Raw genomic sequence first — 25,738 nt, 5'->3', positions numbered from 1 at the left:
GAGGAGTGGGGCTCCGCCTCGGGGCGGCTCCAGCCGCGGGCGGCCTGCTGCTGCTGCGGGCGGCCATGGCGGGCGGGCGTGCGGGGCGATGGTGGCCGGGGCCCCTGGCTGAGCCGCAGCGCCTGATGCGTGCCGGGCTGGGCCTCATCGTGTTGGGCCACAGCAACCTGGTGCTGGGGGCCATCGTGCATGGCTCCGTCCTGCGGCACGTCGCTGGGGCCAAGGGCGCCGTCACCCCTGAGTACGCCGTGGCCAACGTCGTGTCTGTGGTGTCCGGGCTGCTGGTGAGAGCCGTGCAGTGGGGATGGAGCCCATGTGTTGGGTCGTAGGGGGTGGGAGTCTGCAAGGCCGTGGGGTTGTGCTGAGTGAGGATCTCTTCCCTGCAGAGCATCACTGTGGGCATTGTTGCCATCCTGGTGTCGCGCAACCTGACCCGGGCTGCCCTGGTGAGTGCGGGGCTGTTGGGATGAGAGGTGGGGGGGATGGAGCTGTGCGGGGGCCTCAGCGTGGCTCAGTGCCCTCTGGGGCCTGCTGGCAGCCGCTCCTTTGGACCTTGGACCCGGCAGCTCCTTCCGCCTCTGCTGCCGCTGGGGCCGTGGCATCTCCTGAGGCTGCAGGTGCTGGAGAAGGGTGGGCAGCAGCCCAGGCCCTGGGCGGCTTTTCGGGGCAGAAATGTTCCAACTATGGGTAAAGCTGCAGCCCTCGGCTGACATCTCACACTGTGGTCACAGGGAGGGGGCGTGTGGGGCGTTGCTGCTGGGGGGGAGCCTCTGTGGTTTGTGGCTCTGTGTCTGTAGGATAGGGGGAATGGTTTTAAACTGAGACAGGGGAGGTTTAGGTTGGATATTAGGAGGAAGTTTTCCACCCAGAGGGTGGTGATGCACTGAACAGGTTGCCCAAGGAGGCTGTGGGTGCCCCATCCCTGGAGGCATTCAAGGCCAGGCTGGATGAGGCTCTAGGCAGCCTGGTCTGCTGGTTGGCGACCCTACACATAGCAGGGGGGGGTTGAAACCAGATGATCATTGTGGTCCTTTTCAACCCAGGCCATTCTATGATTCCATGGGTGAGGTGAAGCAGTGTGAGGCACAGCCCAGAGGATGGCTGAAGCACACCAAGAGCTGGGGATGTGCACAGCACGTATCTACGTGGCAGAAACCTCTGCAGGGTTCCCAGTGACCCTGCGCAGAGCCATGGCATGCCCAACCCCATGTCTTTCCCCGGCTCTGGCCAGTCCCGCTCTCACACGCTCTCCTTATGCTGGCAGCACTGGGCCCTGCTGAGCGTGTCCCTGCTGAACTGCCTGCTGTCCACAGCGTGCAGTGTGGGGTTGGCGTTGGCCATCGGGCTCACCATCCACAGCCGTGGGATGCGCCTGGTGACGGGCTGCAGCAGCCCCGCACTGCCGGCCGATGCCCGCGCAGCCATAGCCACCAACGACTGCCCCTTCAACACCACGCGCATCTATGTGAGTATGCGTGCGCCTGGTGCCCTTTGCTTCTGCTTTCCCTATTTTTTCTCTTTCCCCTTTCTCCATCCCGGCCTCCGTTGGTCCGCATGGGCCCCTCTCAGCTCTGTGCGGGTGGGCGCTGCGGTCTGTGCCCCCCAAGAACCCCCCCCCCATAACCTCCTGCTCTGCAGGACACGGCCCTGGCGCTCTGGTTCCCCTCCATGCTGCTGGCGGCCACGGAAGCTGTGCTGTCTGGAAGGTGCTCTTTGGCAGCCCTGGTCATGCAGGGCATTGGCCCTTGTGCACGCAGATACAGCAAGGACCAGGTATGTCCTAACCTCACACACAGCTGTCCCCGTCTGGTTACCACTGCTGCGGGCCAGGCCTGGGGCTCCTTGCCCCACCCCAGCAACTCCCTCTGCCCCCTGTAGGGCCCTGCAGTCCTCCACCTCTTTTCTTCTAGGTGGCCAGGCCGGGTACGGTGAAGGAGAGGCAGCTGCTGGTGGGGATGGCTGAGACGTGCGCGTAGCAGGAGAGGTGAGTGCAGTGGTGTGGGCACGGCCCTGCAGCGCAGCGCTGGGCTCACACCCTCTCTCTCCCTGCAGGTGGTGCTGCACGAGTGCTGTCATACAGTGGGGTGATGCTGCGCCTGCTGCAGGTGTAGGCACGGGGCTGTGCTCCTTCCCATGACACCACCACCCTCCCTGGGACAAACCCTGCTGGTCCCAGACATGAACTACCCAGCAGCACTACCAGCCTTCACCCAGCAGGTGCTGTGTTTCATGAACCCCCTCCCTAACCCTCCCTGGGCCACAAGGCTCCTCCTGATGCTCCGAAAGCTGTGTCAGTCTCTTACATGCAGAGCTGGGGGGAAGGTAGAGGGACTGGGTGGGGGCAGGAAGAAGTGCTGAGGCCTGGCAATAGCTGGAGTTGGCCTTGGTGCTGGTGCTCCACCCGCAGAGCTGGTGGTAAACCTCTGTTGTTTCCTTGAGTAAATAAAAGTTTTCATTTTTACACTGGCTGCAGTTTCCCCATGCTGGATGCTTGCAGGGAGCTGGGTCTGCTCCTCAAAGGACAGTGCAAGGTGTGTGTCAGCCCTTCCTCCCACCCTCCCAGCACAGGCTGCAGTGTGATGCTTCACCTCTCAGCATGGAGGCTGCGTGGTTAGCAGTCATGTCAAGGGCAAGGAAGTGAGAGGAAGGGCTATGGCTCTGTCCTCCAGGAGCTACGTGCCCCTGGGCACTGCATCCCCTGACAAACAGGAGCACAGAAGGGTTGAGAGGTGTTTATTGGAGGGTAGAAGCAGAGGGGGCTGAGGAACAGGACGGTCCGGCTCACTGGAAGGAGAAGCTGGTGCTTGGGAGCCCCCCACACCACTGGCTGAGGAACTTGAGCACATCTTGGCACGCAGGGCTGTGTGATGTCTGCAGAGTAAAAGAGGTGTCCCTGGCACCAGAGCGGGGCGTCTGCCTTCTCCCCAGTGGCACCTGGGAGCTGGCAGAGCTGCACCTGCAGGGCGTGTTGTGGCCCGGTACCGTGAGATTAATTCAATGGAGGTGCAGTGAAATGGCCCTGGGTTGGTGTAGCTCCACCAGTGGGACAATGATTAATTACCAACATGGGGGAATGAGTGCCTGGCTCACCTTGACAGCCATCAGGAACTTGTTCCACGTGTCCTTGTTGGCTTCTCGTCCCGGCCGCTTGAACTCAATCTTGCTCCTTAACACAGGGTACCCTGGCCACACAGTGACACCCTCACCAATTAGCCAAGCCCCACAGCAACCCTCCTGCCTTACGTATTCCTCCCTGCCATGGGCACTTCCTTGCAGCAGGGCAGCTTTTGCAGAACACAGCCACACAACTGCCCCGCTCCTCTTACAGTGCTGCCTGACCCCTCTCAAACCAATGTGCAAAATGCTCCAACTGCCTGCGTGGCTGTGAGCTGGCCCCGAGCTTACCTGTAAGCACACAGGGCAGGGAGTGCACCCCTGTGCTTGCAGCCACCAAGGAGGCTTCGTATGTGTCACGCTCGTCCTGTGGCAGCACCTGCTCCAGCCGCTGGTCCATGGACATGGTGAGCACCCAATCCCTGACCTCCTCCCTCTTCTCCTCCTGCAGGGCAGAGGACAGGGGTACTGTATGCTGTGTGTGTGCAAGAAGTGGGGAGTGAGTGCATGCATGCGTGCACAAGTGAGTGTGTATGGCAGAGGGAGCGTGAGAGTGCACGAGTGCACGTAAAGGGGCTGCAGCTGTGTTTGTGGTGGATGGTGCTGGCTGCTTTTCCATCTTCTGTAGTGCCACCCACATACAAGTCCCTCTTCAGAGAGGGCCTTCAGGCAGCATTTCTAGGGAGCTAACAGTGGGGGATGATACTCACAGGCACGTGCTGATGGGCTGGGAGTGGCACTTCAAAGGGAATGTCTGTGCCTTGGAAATCTGAGTGGTCCAGAGCATCCAGGTTCCCTTCTTCAATGGCCTGAGAAAGGAGAAGTGGTGGATCTCGAGGCAGTACCATTCTTGGCATTCACACTACAGTCTGTATCGTAAAGGTGGTGTTATCGATGCCGCTGTCTATTAGTGCTGTGAGGACTGAGCCCTGCTGGGAGGTGGCATTTTATAGCCCCATGCATGCACACACTCAGCAAAGTCCTGCATTATCCATCAATACCAGCTCAGGTGTGCAGCCCCATTCAGCCTCAGGCATCCCCTGGCCAGGCTGCACATATGCTGGGTCTGCACAGCCCTACAGCCCACTGTCATTTTTAAGCACAAGAGTCAAAGAATCACAGAATCATAGAGTGGCCTGGGTTGAAAAGGACCACAATGATCATCTGGTTTCAACCCCCTGCTACGTGCAGGGTCGCCAACCAGCAGACCAGGCTGCCCAGAGCCACATCCAGCCTGGCCTTGGGTGCCTCCAGGGATGGGGCATCCACAACCTCTCCCCCAGCAGAAGATACGCACATCTGAGAAGTCCAGGAAGCGGTTCAGGAAGATGAAGGCCATGTTCTCCCAGTTGACTGCCTAGCATTGAGAGAAACCACAAGTGAGACCAGGCAGCCGATGGTTTACCTTCCCAGCCAGAACTCTCCCACGTGAGTGATGGGCTGGAAAGCCAGCACCAAACAGAAAGAACATGCTGCTATGCTTGCTGTGTGTCATTACGTCTGGGCAGGAGGTCAGAGCCTGTAGTCATCAGATAACAGTTAGGTGGTAACAATTAGGTGACCCAGAGCAAGGTGGGCCAGTGAAGAATCCTGCATCTGCAATAGCAGAGCCACAAAACAGAACTCTGGCCTACCCCCTGGGTTCGCATTTCATGTCCCCTTACTACTTCAGGTTTGCTCTTCCACCACATCACGATAAAACACGAAATGTTTGAGGAAAGGCCTCCAAAGCCAGCATCTGGCTGCTCACATGCCAACACAGCCGGGGGAGACCACAGAAGACAAAGTTTGGAATCCCTGAGCTGCTCTGGTGGCAGACAGCTCTCACCTTGGCTGCTATCCCAGCTTCGTAGAAGGCTTTGTCTGCAGGAAGGAGATCGGTGTGGCGCAGCAGAGAAATGGACAACCTGGCAGCCACGGTGTCCTGGAGACACAAGGGACAGTAAAGCCACAACGGTCAGCATGGAGAAGAACCAGGCTGGAAGAGATCTCCTGAGATGGTACAACCACGGCCTCGTAGCAGAGCTCTGTACCCACCTTTCCTGACATATTTGTCTATCCTAAAAGCTTTCATTGAAGGAGCTCTTTGAGTTTTTGTCCATGGCCATTCCAAGCTGGAAATCTGCTAGAAAGCATTTCCTTCTATCTAATCTACTTCTCCCTTGCAGTAATTAGATTCCTTAATTATCCAACGCGTACAAAGATTTGGAAAACACTTTCCTGTTCCAGCAGTTATTTTTTGTTATCTCTTCCTTCAGTCTTTTCCCATTGACTGTGTACCTCCAGGCCTATCCTTCTCATCTTTGCTGTTCTCTGGCCTCCTTCTGGCTGCCTTTCTTTTTTCATTCCGGGTACAGAACACATTAGCTGAAGCCTCACAGAGTTGGGGACCAATTCCTGCTCCCTGTGAACCACCTCTGGGTCATCCTGCCCCAAACCTGTATGTCCCCATGGAGCTCTGCACTTACAGCGTTGACTTGATAAAGGAACTTCAAGACCCTTACCAGTTGCTTCACACCCTGAGCAGCGGAGCGGGTGGCGTAGTAGTGAGATATCAGCAGCATAGTCTCAAACTCTGCATGTGCTGGAGTGTTCACCTCACTTGACTTTACTAAATTTTCACACTGAAGAAGAGAATAATAGGGAGCATGTGAGCACAGGGGCGCTTTTCATCTGCTTGAGACTGTGGAAAAACTGGGAGAAAGAATGATCTGAAATATCCCAGACACCTCGAGGGATTGGGAGAGGTCTGGATCTGAGTGCTCCAGGGCCTGCAGAGGGCTGAAGTGAGGAGGCTGTGGGAAAAGGGGAGAGCAACAGGCAGCACTGCAAGGAGGGGAGTTTGGATGAACAAATAGCAAGGGCCATCATGTGCTCTGGCTTGGGGACAGGAGAGAAGGAGCATAGGGCTTTAAGTCCTATGCCTGGTCTGGTGGTTGGCGACTCTGCACACAGCAGGGAGTTGAAACTAGATGATCTTTGTGGTTCTTTTCAACCCAGGCCATCCTATGATTCTATGAAGCAGTTCTGGGGAGATGGGAAGAAAGTTTCCAGGCTCAGCAACCCTGTGCTTTTTCTGGGTCCTTCCCTCACCTGGGCTGCTCAGTGTAGGTAGAGGATGAGAAGTGGGCAGTTCAGACTTTAACAGGCAGTGGTGGCCGTGGCCCACACTCACCAGACTGAAGAGGACGTCACGCAGGTCAGCCCAGCTGGAGTACGCCTCGGCACAGTTCATGCCAGGTGCATTCACCATCTCCACAAACAGACGCTTGTAAATGTTGAAGTTCTGCAGGACAAAGGGGTGAAATCTCAGCGGCAGAAGTTTGGAGCCCTTCTGCTGCTAAGCACAGGTGAAGGGATGTTATGCTGTCTTCATTACCTGCGGGTTGACAGGGGCTCCATGCTGCACATACAGGCTCAGGGCTTTGTCCCAGCTGCCCTCCCGGATCAGGTGGGTTGCATACAGAGCTACATACTTGTGCAAGACTTTATAGTTCTGGAGAAGGCACACAGAAAACATAAAAACTGAAAGCATAAGATTAATGAGCCGAACACTTGTCACTTGGTAGTGACAGTTGCAGATGCCTGTACATAAACCGAGCCTGAAAAACAACACTGCTGCCTCCTGAATAATTGGAGCACCATCACAGGACTCTCCAAGGTAACAGCTGCTACAACAAAAGCCATTCACATCAACAGGGAAGTCTGAGTCAGAAAGAAATTGACTTTACTGTAGTGGAGACCAAACTCAGGTTACTGCTTACTGCATTAGAAAGAACAACAAAACCAACAGCACAACACTGTTTGCCCAAATTGCCAGCGTTTGCCTGAGGGATTAACTATGATAACTGCAGTTACTGCAGACTTCTCCCAGGGGCTGCTCTACTGTTATTCAGTCTGAAGCAATGCCTCAACTTCAGAGAATCAGCACCTGTCCTTTGCGTAGCTCATTTATCAGTAGCCACCGAACACAAACAAATCCCCAAAGTAGATCCTGGAACAGCTCTAAAACAGTTTCATTTTGCCTTTCTCTGTTTATATTACTCTGCTGGAGTCATTTTTGTTGGCTTCCAGTCAGTAAAAATGCAAAAAATGACCAATTTGCTTTCATGACAAAGATGCCTAATTTCAACTGACACCAGGCTTCTGAAGAACACGTAGAGAGAGAGCTCTCCGTTTCCGTGGTGCCAATTACTTTGAGCCCAAACAACTCATTTAGCTTTTCCAGAGTTCCATCAATCACAAAAATTAAACGCAATATGTTTCTGGTTTCTCATGCTTCCTTATTAGGTGTGGCGTGCCAGGATGGGGGCAGCAGAGAGGTGGTTTTTGAGCTGCTGCAGTGACTCCCTGTGCTCCCCACAGAGAAGGCTGATTTGCCTCTGCCCATTCATTCCTGCTGGCCCTGCTTCAGAGAGCCAGCACCCCCAGCCTGCCTGCTGAGGGCTCACACAGGTACTCACCTGCTTAGCTGCAACCTCCAGACACTTCTCCCATTGCTCCTGCTCTGCATACATATCCAAAGCAGCCATGACGTCGACTCCCACCAGCTGAGGATGGAAACAGCATAAATTCACTGTGAAGGCCAGGTTTCCTATCCACCTCCATCTTTTCTTCACATACACACAGTCCCTCCCTCTTTCTGGAAGCAGAGATCCAGTGTGACCCATCTGGTAAGCAGAAGCCATGACTCAGGCATATACAGAACCCTCTCCCACGGATATTTAGGCAAAAGCCCTATAAGGAAGGCCCTGGGGAGCTCTGTCCCTGTCCTGGGGGACATCCCAAATACATACCGAATCTACCTTTCCTTGGTTCTTTAAATACTCCTTGTAACGCTGGTCCACGTACTCCTCTGACCTGCAGGGTAGAAAGAATCTTAGCAGGCAGCAGGATTAACAGTGCTTTGGATCAGTGCAGAGGCTGGGTTCAACTTTGTCTGCTTTGAGATAAAGAGGATTTTCACATCTTTCAGGTCTGCTACTGGATACGTAGGTAGAAGGGGGAAGAAAGAGTCTGGACAGCTCTTTCTAATCTGTGTGAGGAGAGAAAGGGACGACAGGCCTTTCAGAAGGAAGTATGTGCACAGGAATATAACAAGAAGAGGGAAGATAGGGATACGACAAAAGAGAATGAAGATTTCCATGAGGTGTGTGGCAATGGAGCAACAGAAAAGAGTCAGGATGGTAAATGGATGGTGGAGATGGAAGGGCAGAGGTGGGAAACGTCCCCTGTCAAGGTTGGGAATATCACTGTGGGGAGAATCCAGAATACCCAGGGGCAGCAGGGCAGGACAGGGCATGGGACCACACATGCTGGTGTGGGAGAGGAAGTTCAAAGAGTCCAACACCATACCTGGGGTCCAACTCCTTGGCCACACGTTTAGCTTTGCTCCACTCTTCCCCTTCAATGAAAGCATCAATAGCTTCTCGGATGAGGTCCATGTTGAGGTAGAGCTCTGCTGCCTGCAAAGGCAGAGATAGTCTCATGAGGAACAGAACTCCAGAGGCAGCCTGCAGCCCAGGCTGGAGCTGGCACTGTCAGAAATGCCTACCACACAGCAGCAACACAAAGTCTCTTCCCAAAAGATAACCCCCTTCTCTGTCTCCTCCCAAGGCCTGAGTCTCTCACACCATTCCAGGACTTGATCCCTTCCCCTTTCTGATGGCTCAGCACTGCCTGACTCTGAAGTGGGCCACCCACCCATCACCCCAGGATGCGACTTGCCCTCCTCCCCTCGGATACAGCTCTCCTTTCCTATGTCACTGTTTCTGCAGTGTCAGGCACCAGCCCTCACCGAACTGTATTTCTTCATGGCCACCAGCTGAGGAGCCACAGTCCGTGTGACCTCCATGCTCTGTGACTGACTCAGGAACTTAATGGCCAATTCAGCAGCCTGTGAAGAGAAATCGTCAGCAGCAATAGGAGCTGTTTGAGAAAGGGATGAAGCTGGGAAGAGCTCAGTCCCAGCTGATATAGTCAGTTGCACTTGAACTATGCAGAAGAGGAGGAGGAGAAACGATAGCCCACTTTAGTGATTCAGAGAAGCTCAGACAAGGGCAAAATTGTCATTGAAGTGGATACGAGGACATAGGTACTAGTGAAAAGTATGAACAAGAACATAACTCAAAGGCTGGTGGATGTGTGCCAAGAGAGGGTGCTCAGTTAGCTAAGGTCTATGTCATCAAGTCTAGCTTCGTTGTGCAGGGAGATACAGGCACAAAGATTATGGCGTGCTGCTGAAAGTAGTGCCACAGCAAAGATGTCAGCACAGCACGGGGTAAGAGGACAGCTCATTCGTGCTCAAGAGAATGGTCTCTTGTGCCCTGAAGTGACTGAGATATCTGGGGGATGCACTATGGGTCCTAGGAAGCCTCCTAGATAGTAGAGCAGATGAGGGGAATCGCACCTTCAGCAAACATTTCTCCATCAGGACACTGTTGCTGGAATCCTGCACCTTCAGATAGCAGTCCACTGCCCTGGCATATTCCCCTGCCTGTTCCCACTCCCGTGCCTGCTCCAGCAGCCCTTCTGTTCCTCTGCAGGGAGAAACACAGGCTGTGAACAAGACCGTGATGCTGCCACGGAAATCCTGCAGACAGCGTGTAGTGCGTTGGCAGGGAGGTGCAAGCAGAGGTAAGTCAGAGACCTCAGAGCAGTCTGCTCCTTGAAGCATGAGCACAATACTTACCCAGAGCCCTTCTTGGCAGCCTCTCTGCCACACTCCTTCTGTAACTCCTCCAGCCGACCAGGCACATATTCCTTGCAGATCCGCAGGGCTTCGCTCCACATGTCAGCCTCCTGCAGCAGCACACCAGAGAGGAGAAACTTTCACCAGTTCACCAGGGTCCACTGCTCTCCTGACACGACAACGTCTCTCGTGTCATCTTGCCAGAGGATCCACTGGGAGGAACAACCACGGCAATGTCATCCAATTCTTCTGCCAGCTGAAACGGCACCACTCACCCAGGCAGTGTCAGGGGGAAGGTTCTGCATTCATCCTAGCAAACTCTATGGAATAGGCTCTTACAGTCCTCAAACTCACCTACTCACACCATCCCTGAGGCCTATCCATACCTTTCTGGCAAGGTACTTTCTCCCAGAACTGTGGGACAGCTAAGATATGCTGTGAAATTCTTGCCAGATTAGCCTTCTAAGAAAAGGCCAGCTTTAAGTTATACTAGCAGCCACCTGTGGAAACATTTCTCTTTGGCTCCTAAGCTGATAGGAGCTGGATTTTACTCCTCCATAGAAACTGGGCTATCAACCAGTGACAAAGACAGTGATTCTGCCACAGTCAACGCTCACCTTGTAGTACTTTATTGCCAGCTCAGGTCTCTGTGCTCGCAGGAGGAAGGCCTCTGCTTTCTGGAACTCTCGATGCTCAAAAGCAAAACGTGCCTGGCCCACAAGCACATCAGCCACACTGTCTGGGTCGTGAGCCTCAGCCACACGCTGTGCAGCATCCCAGTTCTGGTTATGCACAAACCTAGGAGGATCGACAGGAGATGTAATAAGAGACACAGTAGGAGGCAGAGCAGTGCTGGAGAAGCAATCAGGCTGGCACCACACAGGGAGATGCAACAGTCCAAAAACAGGAAGACGACATACATTAGCACTGCCTCCTTGGGTTTTCCAGCTTTAATAAATTCTGCTTCAGCCTCTTCAAATTTGCCCTAGGAAAGAAGGAGGAGTTTACGTGCATGCTTTTCTCTCATGATAACAACACATGACTTCCTCTACTTACCACGAGGCAGCCTGGATTTATGAAACAGAGAGGTGTGTGTGGAAGCCTGGGGCTACAGCTGTGGAGGTGAGCAGTGTCTGCAGCCACAGAAGTGCCTTCTGCAGCAGCCATTCATGAGAGCTCTTCGATCACCTGAGCTGCCAGGGAGCTTCTACCTATTCCAAGGGGTAAAATTACCTCATCTTCTAGGAACATGGCGTATTTTAAGTGGATCTCCGGCATCTTCTGCTTCATGGAGAGGCGAGCCAGTTCAAAAGCAAATTCAAAGACACTGGAATGAAAGAGAAAATGGGGTCACAGCAGGACTGTGTGCTGCAAGGGCACGCTTTCATCAGGAGTGAGACATCAAACAGAGCACAAGAGATAGGGAGAGGAGAGGGGGGAGGATGGGGGATTTCAAGTGAATGGCCACTACTCCTCTTCTTGATCAAAACCTAGGAACTTTTTTTTGGCTCCCACTAAAGGGGTTCAGCTCCTTCACACTGGTTCTAAGTGCCAGAGGCCCTTTGTTCAGCCCTAAAGAGGGGGGGGTCACAAAGCTCCCAGGAGCCCAGAAAAGTGGGAGAACTGAGGCAGAGCAGCACTGTGGATGGCAGTGCAGACACATGCCTGGGCAGGTGCAGAGTGGGGCCAAAACTCTTCTGGAAAGCAGTTACTTACGGTGGCACGAGGAATACCTTCCCCTGTGTTCAGAGGCTCTCACAAGATCTCTCTGTTCAAGTTAAAGGGAGAATTTCTTTTGTCTGCCCACCTCAGACTTCACATCTATGAGACTAACAAGTGGGCGAGACTTATTTGTTAAGTCCTCCGTGCCAAGGACAGAGTGTGAGGAAGCACAAGGTATGGGCAGGGGAGAACATGAGGGGAGGAGCATGGGAAGATATGCCGTATCCTTGTGTGTGTCACACACATACAATGATTTATCTTGGGCCATTCCATCTTTCTCAGGTCATGAGGGTAGAAGTGTTGGGCTGAAGGACCTGCTTACCCACTGTCAGCTGCATGGTCAATGGCCATCTCCAGAAGTCCGAATTTACTGAGGAGTTTCACAGCTGCCTCTCCACCCAGGCTCTTTGCCCACATATAGGCCACGTGCTTATAGGAGTTTGCCCCACCATGTGCCTTGGCCACCTATCCAAAGCAAAGAAAGCAGAAAAAACACCATGGATCAATTTCTACTTCAGCAGGCTGACTCAGGACTTACCCTCTTGCACCAACTCTCTTGAGGAGCCCTTCAGTAGCTACCACTGGGCCAGGGAGAATGAGACAAAGGCTTAAATGGCAGTGCTGCACAGTGGCTAGGAGTCCAGGCCTGCTTTTGGAGAGCAGTTAGAGGCAGAGCAGTGGCACAAGGGCCTTCATTGCTGTGCCACATGCTTAAGTTAGACAGCCCGCATCAAGCCTGCACATTTTGTGGGGAATATGGACAGGGTAATTCCTACTGGGATCCTGCAACCCTGCGTGGCAGGATAGCTGTGATCATTACCCTGTAGGCTTCCTCCCACATGTCATTCATTCTGTACATGTTTACTGTGGCTTTCCAGTCCTTAGCTTGTAGGTAGTGGTACTCAGCCTCCTGTAAACGTCCCTCTACCTCCAGCTCCTGCAATTAGAAGCAATGAATTAGTGACACTTATCCTTGCTTGCCCTACCTGATCCCTGGCCACGAGATGCATTCACCTTGCCCAGGTGTAGATGGGTGTCACTGAGTAAGTCCTTGTGGTACTTGGCTACCAAGCGAACCATCTCGTCATACATCTTACACTTCTTGTACATAGTGATGGCCAAATCAGGTTCATCCACAGTGATGTACAGCCTGGGAACACAAGCACATTCACAAGACTCAGCTGAGGACATACTCAGTCCCTGTATTCACTCTGCATCCAGCAGGGACCACATCATAGGCCCACTGTCAGAAGGCATTACTGGAGGGCCATGACTGCAGGAGCAATAAACTCACAGCCAACACCAAACTTGTGTGGGATTTGCTGCTCCAATTAGATGCATGTAAATCTACACGGCCTGATGGGAATCATCCCAGGGTGATGTTATTGTGAGACCTTTCTCAATTATTTTTCAACAGTTTTGGGAATCTGGAGAGATCTTGGTTGACTGAAGGGTAGCAAACGTTGTGCCAGTTTTCAAGAAGGGCAAGAAAGAAGAACCTGCTAATTACATGCCTGTCAGCCTCACTTTGGTGTCTAGTAAAATCATGGAAGATTACTCTGGAAGTCACTGAAGAGGCTTGAAAGACAATACAGTCACAAGTCATAGTCAACATGGGTTCATGGGGAAAAAGTCTTGTTTTATGAACTTTTATGTAAAGGTTACCCATCTAATTGACTAAGGGAAGCCAGCTGATGCACACCTTTTGGATTTCAGCAAAGCTTTCTGCACTGCCTCTCACGGTATCCTTCTGGACAAAATGTCCAGCATACATTTAGACAGATACATAATCAGATGGGTGAACAATTGGCTGACTGGTTGGGCTCAAATGATTACAATCAGATTGGCAGGCAGTCATCAGTGGGGCTTCTCAGAGCTCCATTTTAAGGCCAGTTCTCTTTAATGTTTTCATCAATAACTTAGGTACAGGACTTGAAGGTATATGCTGGGTAAGTTTGTGGACAATACTAAACTGGGAGGAGCTGCTGGGGGTAGTGTCCTCTTGCAGAGATACTGGCAAATTGGAGGGCTGAGCAATCACCAATCACATGAAATTTAACAAGATGAGGCAACCCTGGGTATATGTACAGACTATGGGGTGAGAGGCTAGAGAGTGGCCCTGCAAAAAGAGATCTAAGGGTTCTGGTTAACAGCAAGCTGAATATGTCAGCAGTGTGCTCTTGACAGCCAAAAGGGCCAACTGTACGTTGGGGTACATCAGGCCCAGCACTGTTAGTTGGTATAGAGCATGGTATATAGCTGATATACAGCACTGGTATACAGCGTGACTGTTGTAGAACGCACGGCTGAGCACTGCTTAGACAGGGCCCCTCTGTTTATGTCACCATCATCTGCTGAAGGGTAATGTTATTTCCTCTGTCCTCACTGGTCACCCTCTGTCCTGACTTGGAGGGACCCTCTGGGCTTCTGTGACCTGCCTTCATCTCAGCCTCCAACTTTAGGTTGTCAGTTCTGGTGGAATGGCAAAGCGACAACGTCAGCTCAACTTACTTATATATGCCACTAAAAGGATTAAACTCTGTGCAACCTTTCCAGTTGTAGTACTTCTTTTCATGTACTGGCATCCTTGAGATAAAGTGCCATGGCATCAGATAGCTGTGTTTGTCCCTGGACCTACTAACCTTATCATGTCATTCTTAATCTAGAACTGACAAAAATAGTAACCTGGCTGAAAAACACTTCCATGGCCATGACAGACCACATGTGGCACCCGGGGAAAAGCCTTGCCCTATTTCTGCTACACGAGACACCTTAGTCTCCTTTCTGTCCTGGCGGACAAAAATATTAGGAGGAAGTTTTCCACCCAGAGGGTGGTGACGCACTGAACAGGTTGTCCAAAGAGGTTTTGGATGCCCCATCCCTGGAGGCATTCAAGGCCAGGCTGGATGTGGCTCTGGGCAGCCTGGTCTGCTGGTTGGCGACCCTGCACATAGCAGGGGGTTGAAACCAGATGATCAGTGTGGTCCGTTTCAACCCAGGCCATTGTATGATTCCATGATTCCCTGACTTCTCTTCCTATGACCTCTGAAGTATCAGTTCTAGGGCTCCAAATGTGGTGATAGTACATGGGATCTTTCCAAATCTCAGTCCCAAACTCTGCTCCTATTCAAGGAAAGGGCTCCTTCTTACTGTAGCCAAACTTTCAGAGCTCTATCTTGGACCAGCACTGATTATAATGCTCACCTCTCCGCTTCTTTGTACTTGCCCTGCTTCTCCATCTCTTGGGCTTGGGTTATGTAGAGCACAGACACATCTTCCTGGCTCATACACTTGATTGCCAGCTGCCAAAACAAACACACATGGGACAAGCAATGTCTTGGTACATAGTAATGAAGTAGAAGCTGAAAATGAACCTCCTTCCCACTTCAAACAGGTGTGTACACTACAAGCTCTGTGAGAATTGGTTGTCATTTGTCACTGTGATCGAAGTGCACAGGGCCAGGCCCTTTGGAGAGCCCTATCTGTCACAAGTGCACCCACCATGGGGCTGCTGAAGTAAAATGAATTGTGGATACAAGGGACTGAATTCTTTCTCGCTTTCAGATGCCCCTACACCAATCTGTTAGAAACGGTGCTTGCTGATGCTGGCAAACGAGGCCACTTGCTGATGAAGGACAATTCAATAAGCAGGATGAGGTCCCTAGAAACTCTGGCTTCTGATTTTACCTTGTGAGCCTGTTCCCAGAGCCCAGCCTGCGTGTACATGTCAATGGCATCTTTGGTCTGGTCTCCTTTGATGTACAGCTCCTCTGCGATCTGTAGTGAGATGACTACAGTCAGCAGTCTCAATGTATACAGAGCAGCAACGATTGCGTTCTGTGGCCTCACCTGATACTCCTGCAGGGCTGCATAGTGCTGGGCAATCTTGGGATAATATTTAGCTGCTGTCTGTTTGTCCTGCAAATCCAAAATGTAGATGGCTTTCTTCCACTGCCGGGCTCCCAAAGCTGCCTCTATGGCCTTAATGGAGCACCTAGCAACAGAAACATTACTTTTTACAGTCAGCCAGCAGTCATATCCTATAGCTGAGTCAGGGAGACCAAAGCAGTCTGCTGCTTGATTCTTCTCCCAGGGTTAGAGCAGCAAGAAAGACCTGAATAACTTCACAGTATCAGCAGAGAAGAAAGTAGCCTTCAGGACGCATGAGAACAACGGTCTGGAATACTAGCAAAGCTAGGGGAAATAATTAAGAATTAGGACAGCAGAGAAGACTAATTAGGGATGAGAGATCTTGAAAGAAAAGTGGTGAGGAATCCATGGCTGGGCCAGCAGAGACTGCACAAAAGTACCAGGAGCACTGGCAAAGCCAAGTTGAGGGCTTACCCAGAAAAAAAGCCCTACTGGTTTAAGCAAATCATATCAATTACACAACCCAGCAGGTTATGCTGCTGCTAGTTACATAGCCATCACCTGCTCTCACCTGGCTTCGATATAATGGTTAATGGCAGCATCCAGCTGTTTCTGCTGCACCAGATGGTCTCCCCATGCCTCCTCCAGCTTCACAACCTCTGCAGGAAATGCCAGGCGAGCCAGCTCCACTGCTGTAAGGGGACATGAAAGCTGATAATGCTGAAACCAGCAAGGAAGCAGAACTGTGAGGCAAACTTGGCCTTGGATAGGGGGTAGGGGGATGGTGACTCCCTAGACCAGTCCAGCTTCAATGGGCTACCCAGCAATCTGGACCCTATAGAAGGCTGGATCTGGATCTATGCTGGTGCAATCGGCCTGATCAAGGCCTTGGGAAGAGGCTCTTGTTGAACTGTGTGTGTGACTATGCGAAAATACATGCACTGAATGAGGTGATACATGGAAGTTTCAGAGCAACTAGGCAACTCTGAGCTCCAGGGTAATAGCTCATTCTGCCACCAGGCCAGAATACCCAGGATCCTGCTGGGAAAAGGTGGGGCTGGGGGTAGAACGTAGTTAGCACAGTACCTTTCAGGAAGGCATTGCCCTTGCAATAGCACTCCAGAGCCTTCCGTGCGTTCCCAACCTTCTCGAACAGATCTCCTGCCTAATGACAAACACACTAATGATAAACACAGGTTGCCAGTTTCCAGAGCTCCTGTCTCCCCACAGTCTCCACCCGACCACTCCCATGTACAGAGCTGTCAGTCTTAATAAACTGGATAGATCACAGACTGGATCGATGGGCCGAGGTTAACGGCATGAGTTTCAATAGGGCCGAGTGTCGGGTCCTGCATTTTGGTCACAACAACCCCAGGCAACCCTACAGGCTTGGGGAGATGTGGCTGGAAAGCTGCCTGATGGAAAGGGACCTTGGTGTACTGATGGACAGTCGGCTGAATGTGAGCCAGCAGTGTGCCCAGGTGGCCAAGAAGGCCAATGGCATCCTGGCTTGGATCAGGAATGGTGTGGTGAGCAGCACTGGGGAAGTCATCCTGCCCTGTACTCGGCATTGGTGAGGCCTCACCTCGAGTGCTGTGTTCAGTTTTGGGCACCTCAGTACAAGAAGGACGTGGAGGTACCGAAGCAGGTCCAGAGAAGGGCAGTGAGGCTTGTGAAGGGCTTGGAAAGTCAGCCCTGTGAGGAGAGGCTGAGGGAGCTGGGGCTGTTTAGTCTGGGGAAGAGGAGGCTGAGGGGAGACCTTATTGCTCTCTTCCAGTACCTGAAAGGTGCTTACAGAGAGAGCGGGGTTGGTCTCTTCTCACTGCTGACAGCTGACAGGACGAGGGGAAATGGCCTCCAGTTGCGCCAAGGCAAGTTCAGGTTGGACTTTAGGAAACACTTCTTTACAGAAACGGTGGTTAAGCACTGGAATGGGCTCCCAGGGAGGTGGCTGAGTCACCATCCCTGGATGTGTTTAAGAGCCGTTTGGATGCGGTGCTCAGAGATATGATTTAGCAGAGGGCTGTTAGTTGGGGTACTGTGGTTGGGCTGCGGTTGGACTCGATGATCTTTGAGGTCCTTTCCAACCTGAGTAATTCTGTGATTCTATGATAAACCTTGCCATACAGACTTATCCATCAGTTGTGCCTCCCTCACTAACTAAGACCATGGTTAATCTCACTAACCAAGACTAACCTAGACAAAGGGAACTTTGAGGAAAGATTGCACATGCTGAGATCCTCATCCTCTCTGTGGACCCACACGCTCCAATTATTTTTTTGGAGTATCACCTATCAATAAGATCATTTTTGTGAGACAAGTTCTCTCTACATACCGATGAGACATAGTGGATGTCCCATCCCTGGAGAAATTCTAAGTCAGGCAGGACAGAGCTCTGAGCAACCTAATCTAGTTGTAGATGTTCCTGTTCATTGCAGGGGAGTTGGACTAGATGGTTTTTAAGGGTCCCTTCCAACTCAAGAGATTCTATGATTCCATGAGAAGCATACATTTTTCTTGGGTCAAAATGGTCAGAAATGTACTCTGTAGAAAGCATCAGCACATATTTGTCTTCCTCGCTCTTTGTACTTCCTTCTCAAGCATCTGCAAGAGGCTACTTCTGGCCAGGATACCAAGCTGTGTATGGGTCAGACACAGCACTCCTTTCTTATATGAATATAATCATGAGCTATATGAAATACATCCTTCTGTTTTAAAAGTGTCACCTAATGATAAGTAGTTACCAATTTGTGTTATTAGATATAATCACTACCCTTCTCTGACATTCATAGTGTTGGAGTGTCTTCATGACCTCCTTTGGTTTTCTTCTTTAGTTTTTTCATTTAGACAGTCTTTATATGAAAGCTGTACCATCATTTTTTTTAATCTGCTGTGATAAAGCACTGTACATTTCTGCAGTGGTATCAAGTTCTCTGTTTCATTGGCAACTCCTTTCCCAGTTGGCTCCTGGTTTCCCAGAGTCCTCCGTGACTGTTACTGAATGCTCAGCTTTGGAGACATGCCATCAGTGAGTAGTGATCTTTTTCCTGACTAATAACAGCACTTGTAGGCTTCATCTGTGTACGATGGATGCAGTTAGGATTTCCTACTAAATGTCAAATGCGAATTTATCAACACAGAATTGCATCTGCTACAGTCTTCTCTATCTCACAGATGCAGAGGACGGGGTAAGAGCTTTCATACTACTAAGTAAGAAGAAGGCCCAGTGGGGGGGACCACATACCTGCTCAAACAGTTCTCCTCTGATCAGTGCTGTGGAAATCCTATTGATGACATCCCCATTGGTCATGAGCTCATCTCTGTTCATGGCCAGCCGTGCTGCCTTAGCTGGCAGCCCTGCTCGCAGGTACAAGCTGACAGCTGCCAGATAATCTCCCTGTCCCTCCTGGACCTCGCCAGCCTTCTCTTCCTGTTGGGTATCCAGCAGCCATTGGTAGTAACCCCGACGTAGCTTATCCAGCATCGGGTGTCCCTGTTGAAAAATGCATCATTGGTTGATCTGAACAAAGGCAAGATGTTGTCTTGCTCCTCCTGCAGGCTCTGAATAGCTCATGGCATCAGAAATCTTGCTGCCCAGTTAAACTAAGCAACTTGCAGTTAGCAGAAACCAAAGACAAGCCCAGTGTACCACTGCATTACTCATTCTTTTGCAAAGCCCCAGCTAGTCCTAAATCCATCTCATTGTCCTTTCTTCCTCACTATGCACCAAGTTTTTAATTCCATCAAAGCAGCCTTCCCTTACATTCCTCTTTTATCATACTGAGACATTCCTTGATATTTTATTCCTTGACTGTAGTTGCACGATCATGAGGAACCCACTGATTTTATTCTTGTGTTCTTTCTTGTGGACAAATTGGGCTTGCATAACCTTGCCTAAACCACATCTCTAATGCACCCCGGCCCTCTAGCCATGTAACGCTGTACTCTGGAAAATAAAAGCACGTTTGGCGTTGGAACAAAGATCTATCCATCCCCAAACCTTGTCTTTCTGCCATTCACAGCTATCTTGCTGATTTCTGCACTCGCTGTGACTTAGAGACATCACTTCCTATCTAGCACTATAATTAGTTCTCTCTACATCCAAGCCTCCACACTTGTGCCTTGTTCTCCCAGTTCTATGACCTGCTCCGGACTCTCTTTCTGATGGCATGAATTCCTCATTTCTTTAGCAGTCAAGGCTCCTTCGTACAACAACGCCACCATCTGGAGTTGAATCAGATGGAGGATCTCCAAGGCAAGCTCAGAGTCTCTTTGGGAGCCTCTCCAAGCAGATGTGAGGTCCTGAGAGGCCAGGTGAAGTGCACCTAGACCCTGACTGGACTCTGAACCAGGAGACTTGTCAAATAAGCACAGACCACAGTCCAATGAAACTATATTCTGTACCTTGGCCTCAGCGACTACAATGCATTCATCCCACATGTGCAGCTCCTGGTACATGTCCATGGCTTCTTCCGTGGCATTCTGTGTTAAAGAGCAAAGTGTCAAGCTGAAGGATCCATTAGCAGACATATTGCCATTGAACTCTCACAGCAGGTAGGGTTAGAAATGTAGGAAACACTTGAACACGTGAACCATGCCCTTTACATGGATATTGATCCTTCCTTGCTCTCTTCCAGCAATCCTACACTCTACACCTTGGAAGACAGAACGTCTCCTTCTATTCCAGGGCAAAAAGTTTTCTCCCAGGAACAAGCAGTGTCTTTCTTCTCAGAGATCACTCTCAGATCACAAATCATCCTGCTCAGAAATAAGTGAGATCTCTTCTGCTCCTTGTTCCTTTACTCACCTGTTCCAGGAAGATCATCTCTGCCAGCTTGTAGTTCTTGTCTAGCATGGCCAAGCGGGCACGCACCAGGTAATGGTCTGTACCATCCCCACCCTGCAGGCAGTTACAGTTAGCTCAGTTGTTTGTACTAGGTGAAAGAAAAGGCTCTGGATACTGTACAAGGGAAGGGAATGCAGGTAGGGTCTGCGTCACTACAAAAACTGAAAAAGACAGATGTGAATCACAAAAGTGAGAAGTCAGGAGCAGCACGGCATGCAATGGCCAGCCAGAAGAGAGTTCTGGCAGGCCTGGATGAAGAATTATGTCAGCAGATTCTACAAGACCACATCCTAGTCTGTAGCAGTATACTGCAGGACTTGGACACCAGATAATATGTATGCAAGTATTTACAGGGATGTGACTACCAAACAGCAGAGAAGGTTTGACTTACATGCTCTTGAGCTGCCTGGTCAGCAATAGCGTTGGTTTCATGCAGAAATCGAGCCTTTGCCACATTGCCCAGAGCTGCAAAGCACCTTTGAAAAAACAAAGCAGTTACTCACTACTGGGTTTGTCAGCGCCTTCAGTTTAAGGCAACAAAATCAGAACCTCAGCAGCAAAACCATGCAGTGCAAGGTGTAGAAATGAGTAGCCTCACCTCAATAGAAAGATTTTGCTAAGGTCCACGTTCAGATATGCCCTCTAGCCCTGGTTTGTAGAGAAGCCATGAACATGACCAGTGTCCAAGCTTCAATCCTCTAAGCTTGAGACATGTGCAGGGTTTGTCTATGTCTACAAGGTCCCTAAAACCTTGTTACTGCATACCTTGGTGTATGAGAACTGTTGAGTCACAGTCTGAACCACTGACTGATCACCTGAGACAAGGACTGGATCAGCTGTGGGAGCACAGGTGAAGGCAATTCATTTGTGTGACTCTCCTAGACCCCCCCCATTTAAGGGCTGACTACCACAGGAGAAGGTTTTCTTTTTGGAGATCCCTCCTTTTTAGAGTTTTCCACTGTGAGTCTAGGATATGGGTGTTCCTTGATTGTTTCTTTTCCACCATGATAATCTTTCCAACTGTAACACCTGTAAAGTACCCTCCTAACTGTGTTTCTCTTCCAGCTGTACACTTGGGTTGCCATCAACAAAAGTTTATGCTAAAGTGATATCCTCTTCTCCCCAGTGCTATTGTTACTGTACAGGATTAAAGGGCAAAGTCATTGCCTGGAATGAGAACACTTCATTCTTTGATGAAGTAAACTTTCCAGGTCACGCAATCCAGGCCCTGGATTCTGTGAGTGATTCAACAAAGAGAGCGTTCGCACCAGGAAGATGATTTAGCTTTTTTCCCTACCTCTCTGCTATATGCAGCTGTCTAGCTTCCAAAGCTAGCTTGCTTAGGGTCTTCCACATGGCTTCAGTCTCTGCTGACATTTCCAGTGTCTCCAAAAATGCAGTAGCCCTTGAGACAAAGAGATTTGCAGACTTTTAGTGACAGAACAGAAGAGCTCTTTAAGCTGAGAACAGACCTCCCTAACAAGAGTTGCACTGAAAACAGATAGGTATGATGAGCTCTGAAGAAAACTGTATAAAACAAGGCTTGACACATAGGGGAAAAAAAAAATCAGTGAAGCTGACAAAGCTGAGTACTCACTGCTGAAGGACTCCACTGTGTGTTACAGCCACACTCTGCATCAAAATCACGCTCTGTACCTGAACCTCAACTCAGCATGGAAAGTTGTGCTGGTGTAACTCATGAATTACAGACCTTCAGATGTCTGTTAAGTGATGTGGAGTACCTGCCACAACCACACGGCTTATCTAGCACTTACCTGTGATAATCCTCATCATCAATGGCAGTTCCAAACTCTATGAGACCTTCATCTAATGTGTAGGACACAGTGTTCACCCCTTCAGACACGATCACTTCAGTCTTTCCATCGTTCCGTTCCAAGTTTACAACATCTCCCTAAAAAGAGTACCAGCTATCAACATTCCCGTGTTGTCTGGGGGTATGTAGGGTAGTAATGACATGAGGACAGTTCTACCAGCTGTGAAAGCTCTACCAGAGCATTTCTGGCAGAGCAATACGAGACAGATGAGCTCCTATTTTGTCCAGGAGAAACCAGTAGTCCCCTTCTGTCCACTTTCCACAATACCACCTTGCCTATTCTCACACATGTAAGCAGGATACAACAGAAACTGGTGGAGGAAATCAAAGACTCCATAGTTTTACCTTCAGAGGAAACATGGTGACTCGCTCAGGAGCATCTATGTTATACCAAATGCAGAGGTTGTTTCTGCTCTGAGCCACCACCACGTCGCTGCCTGGGACCCATTGCACATAGGAGCAATAGTTCAAAATGGTAGTCTTGGTGCTGCTTCCAATATCATACAGCTGCAACTAGATGGGGAAAGTGGAGAAAAAGGCTCAGTATGGCTCATGGCTGGGTTGCTAGCTCACATGAACTTGGTAGGAACATCTGAGCAAGCATATTGTAAATAGACTTCACCAAACAAGAGTTAAACATTTTCCAAGATATGTTGCTTGAACTTCCACACTGTTTTATTTGTACATATTACTGTTCAAGACTTAAGATCTTTTTTAATACTTGCATATTTTAAGCAGCATGCTCAGATCCTGCCTGCCTTATTAATAAGCTCATAAATAAGCAAATCAGAATATACCTTGTATAGAGCTCTAACAGGAGAATGGTCTTCTAAATCATTCATGCAGACAGGCTAGGGGACCAAGAAAGCCTTAGCCTGCAATTCTGTGCTTAACTGTCCATCCTAGGTAAAATCTTATTGCAAGAACTGCTGCCAACAAGCTGAGAGGGTGTTTGCTTGTGAAATTCTTACCATCATTTTGGGCATAGCTTTGTCCTGGGCTTACTAATACTCTCCCAGGCTACGTTCAGTCTCAGTCTGAGAATTAGCACAAGCCAAAGGTCATAATGGATATGCTATTTGGTTGTGACTAAGCTGTTTTAGAGAATCAGAGTTCATCTTACAGATGTAACTCAAGCAGAGAATGCCTTTTTAAACTGATGTGTAAGTACAACACTGCAGTCCTCATCCTGAGATTCACTCACTTGCCTCCCTCTCCCAACAAGAGTCTATGATCTGTATTTTAAGGAGTAATGAGATGAAGGAAGATGTCAAGTAACTAACTTCAAAGTTTAGATATGATTAAAATCCAAACATATGATGCTGCCAGCTCATGCAATCTGAACATGGTCTGTTTTTTCTAAGGAGTGGTCAAAAAGTCATGAGTACTTCATATGTTTCTCATTTCTCTCCCTGCACTCAGACTTACCTGTTTTCTCCCAAAGTGTGCTACCTCACCACACTTCCCTGCCTGGCCTTACCCTCATCTTCTTATCCCTGAAGAGTAGTTTGTGGCCTGTTTCATTCAGCTCCAGCCAATCAATCTTGCTGTCGTGGCTGACAGTGCCAACACTGTAGTTACCAACAAGGTCCACTTGGGAAAGAAAAAGAAAGAACAGTGTTAAGTACCTAATGTGCCCCAGAGTGTCAAACACTCAGTGTTGCCCTTCAGGGATCAGGTATTTGGGACTTAAATACTGCAGGACCCCCTAGCAAACACACTTCAACATGAAAAGCATACTGCAGTGACATTTCTCTTGGAGCCTTATCAACAACAGTAATTCCCTCCGTCCTCCTATAAGCATGCACAGATCACAGGCAGTACAGAACCTTGGGTCCTGGACACAGTGACAGCCACTCCACAGCTGTGCCCACACAAGGCAGCTAACCTTCCAAACCTGGTGTTTAGTGGCAACAGGTCAGTGACAGGCAGAGTGAACGTGAAATGAGCCTTCAGGAATCTGCTGCCTGATAATGTGAATGCAAAGAGGGCCTCCAGGGATATGCTGTCTGGCATGGTGCATGCAAAGGAATTGGGAAGGCCAGCAAAACACAGGGGAGTGAGTGATGTTTACATTCACCTGTTGCTATAGTCTTGATGTCTATCAAATAAGCCAGCCTCTTGTTCTCCTCCACGCCTCTCTGTTGTCTCTCATTGATACGGACACTATTATTTGAAAAGAATGATAACTGTTACCTTTACTGCACTCTAAATTCCAAGGATCCAATCCCATCCTCCCCCTGCAAGACTTACTTGCAGTTACCCTCAACACATGGAGCCTCTTGTAGTTCTTTGACCTGTAACTCTTGTACAATACCTATGGCTGCCTCAAACAAGAACAATGCCTCTGATTCGTGGCTTCATTCCAGAAGCTGCCCCTTTGGACCTATGTTTCCCAATAGCAAACTAGTTATGATGCTTCCACCTCTGAGCAGCCTGTGATTTTCCCTTCTCTCCTCCTGAATTAGTAAAGGGTGTATGATATTTTAGAGAGACAGAGGAGCTCCCACTTGCACCTGAAGTCCCCAGCGATGTTGTACTAGGATCAGCTGGATATAGAGATGCCTGAGTACATGCACAGATTCCTTTTCAGGCAATAACCAAGTCAGGCTTGAATAAACAAAAAGGAAAATAGGCTCTAGAAGTGCTTCTAAAACGTTACAACCCTTAATCACAACACAGCAATTAAACCCCACCGTTGGTCGCTGCCAGATGACTACCCAGAAGACATGCAGCAATGTGTGGTCAGGTCACAGTGCCCGTGAGCTACATTCTACAGAGTGGTACACTTCTAAGTGTAAATATCTGAGGTCACTCCCACAAAATGTCAGTACGGGCTACACAGGCAGGTATTACATTTACCTGACCAGATGGGGATTCACAAACTCTGTGCGGACAGACCCTAAGATGTCATTGCTTCCATATTCCACCAGTGTCAGCTCCCCTGCATTAAAGATCATGCAGACCTGTAAGAGAGAGGGGAATGCACTCACACAGAAAAGCCAGATAAGCTCAAATACCTACCAGTGAGGTGAGGAGAAAAGGGCTGCTGCAGACAAGTATAAATTCAAACCCACTAGGATGAGCAAGGAACTATTCTTATCTTCTTGTTGTGACTGTCTCAAGGGCCTATCGCTCCTGCAGGAGGAGCCAAGATGTCATTCTGAGAGCTATCAGACAATAAATCTAAACTCGTCCATATCTTCCTGCCTTGCCAGACAGCATAGAATTCCAGACAGTTAACACATGCTGTTTTCTGTACCTCTAACATCCTCTCTGGCTATTTTCCCTTTATTTCTTCTCTCTCCTACGTGGTTATTGCTTACACAGTCTTCACAGTGGATTTGCTCTGTACCTGGCAAATGTGGAAAAGCGTGGAAAAGGAAAGCATGGGGAAGAAGCAGACTGGGATGCACACGGAGAGGATAAACCCAGGAAACAGATGAAAAATACTACTTTTCAGTAATGTGGTTGTCATTTTTTCTGCCAGAGCACACACTTCTTTATCCAACTTACATTCTCATTGTCGAAGAAGAACTTCTCATTCCCTCCAGATCCTTGCCAGGCTACCTACAATGCAATGACACAGAGTGAGCAGTCCAGGCTGACAGCTTTTGGAGGGAACCATTGTGGTCTGTGGTAAGCTCTAATCTCCCAGGAC

The 25,738-nt window shown here is 49.8% G+C and overlaps 2 protein-coding genes across 2 annotated transcripts in view; one reads left to right on the top strand and one right to left on the bottom strand.

Moving 5' to 3' along the window:
- The first annotated feature begins 31 nt into the window (after positions 1-31).
- Positions 32-2,468, top strand: KRTCAP3 (keratinocyte associated protein 3). Its single transcript, XM_419994.8, has 6 exons — positions 32-284; positions 387-446; positions 1,265-1,465; positions 1,639-1,773; positions 1,911-1,984; positions 2,053-2,468. The coding sequence occupies exons 1-5, from the start codon at positions 66-68 to the stop codon at positions 1,974-1,976; spliced, it is 681 nt and encodes a 226-aa protein (XP_419994.2). The 5' UTR covers positions 32-65; the 3' UTR covers positions 1,977-1,984; positions 2,053-2,468.
- Positions 2,469-2,716: 248 nt separating this feature from the next.
- Positions 2,717-25,738, bottom strand: part of IFT172 (intraflagellar transport 172) — a 33,724-nt gene continuing 10,702 nt past the window's right edge. The window contains exons 12-48 of the mRNA XM_015285006.4: positions 25,594-25,647; positions 24,940-25,043; positions 24,158-24,243; positions 23,558-23,670; positions 22,423-22,590; positions 22,019-22,155; positions 21,541-21,648; positions 20,635-20,719; positions 20,205-20,297; positions 19,802-19,879; positions 18,642-18,890; positions 16,484-16,562; positions 15,969-16,089; positions 15,377-15,521; positions 15,215-15,304; positions 14,732-14,829; positions 12,542-12,677; positions 12,348-12,464; positions 11,850-11,992; positions 11,039-11,132; positions 10,726-10,790; positions 10,423-10,603; positions 9,806-9,915; positions 9,524-9,653; positions 8,912-9,010; positions 8,470-8,579; positions 7,911-7,974; positions 7,578-7,664; positions 6,494-6,610; positions 6,290-6,400; positions 5,619-5,738; positions 4,943-5,038; positions 4,412-4,471; positions 3,825-3,923; positions 3,406-3,559; positions 3,091-3,182; positions 2,717-2,871 (exon numbers count right to left, since the gene is read on the bottom strand). Coding sequence (XP_015140492.2) covers positions 2,782-2,871; positions 3,091-3,182; positions 3,406-3,559; positions 3,825-3,923; positions 4,412-4,471; positions 4,943-5,038; positions 5,619-5,738; positions 6,290-6,400; positions 6,494-6,610; positions 7,578-7,664; positions 7,911-7,974; positions 8,470-8,579; positions 8,912-9,010; positions 9,524-9,653; positions 9,806-9,915; positions 10,423-10,603; positions 10,726-10,790; positions 11,039-11,132; positions 11,850-11,992; positions 12,348-12,464; positions 12,542-12,677; positions 14,732-14,829; positions 15,215-15,304; positions 15,377-15,521; positions 15,969-16,089; positions 16,484-16,562; positions 18,642-18,890; positions 19,802-19,879; positions 20,205-20,297; positions 20,635-20,719; positions 21,541-21,648; positions 22,019-22,155; positions 22,423-22,590; positions 23,558-23,670; positions 24,158-24,243; positions 24,940-25,043; positions 25,594-25,647 — 4,083 coding nt within the window. The 3' untranslated portion in view covers positions 2,717-2,781. The remainder of the gene's footprint in view (positions 2,872-3,090; positions 3,183-3,405; positions 3,560-3,824; positions 3,924-4,411; positions 4,472-4,942; positions 5,039-5,618; positions 5,739-6,289; positions 6,401-6,493; positions 6,611-7,577; positions 7,665-7,910; positions 7,975-8,469; positions 8,580-8,911; positions 9,011-9,523; positions 9,654-9,805; positions 9,916-10,422; positions 10,604-10,725; positions 10,791-11,038; positions 11,133-11,849; positions 11,993-12,347; positions 12,465-12,541; positions 12,678-14,731; positions 14,830-15,214; positions 15,305-15,376; positions 15,522-15,968; positions 16,090-16,483; positions 16,563-18,641; positions 18,891-19,801; positions 19,880-20,204; positions 20,298-20,634; positions 20,720-21,540; positions 21,649-22,018; positions 22,156-22,422; positions 22,591-23,557; positions 23,671-24,157; positions 24,244-24,939; positions 25,044-25,593; positions 25,648-25,738) is intronic.

Source organism: Gallus gallus, chromosome 3, assembly GCF_016699485.2.
Source record: "Gallus gallus isolate bGalGal1 chromosome 3, bGalGal1.mat.broiler.GRCg7b, whole genome shotgun sequence".
In the NCBI taxonomy this organism is placed as follows: domain Eukaryota; kingdom Metazoa; phylum Chordata; class Aves; order Galliformes; family Phasianidae; genus Gallus; species Gallus gallus.
This window is presented reverse-complemented; position numbering and strand designations above follow the sequence as displayed.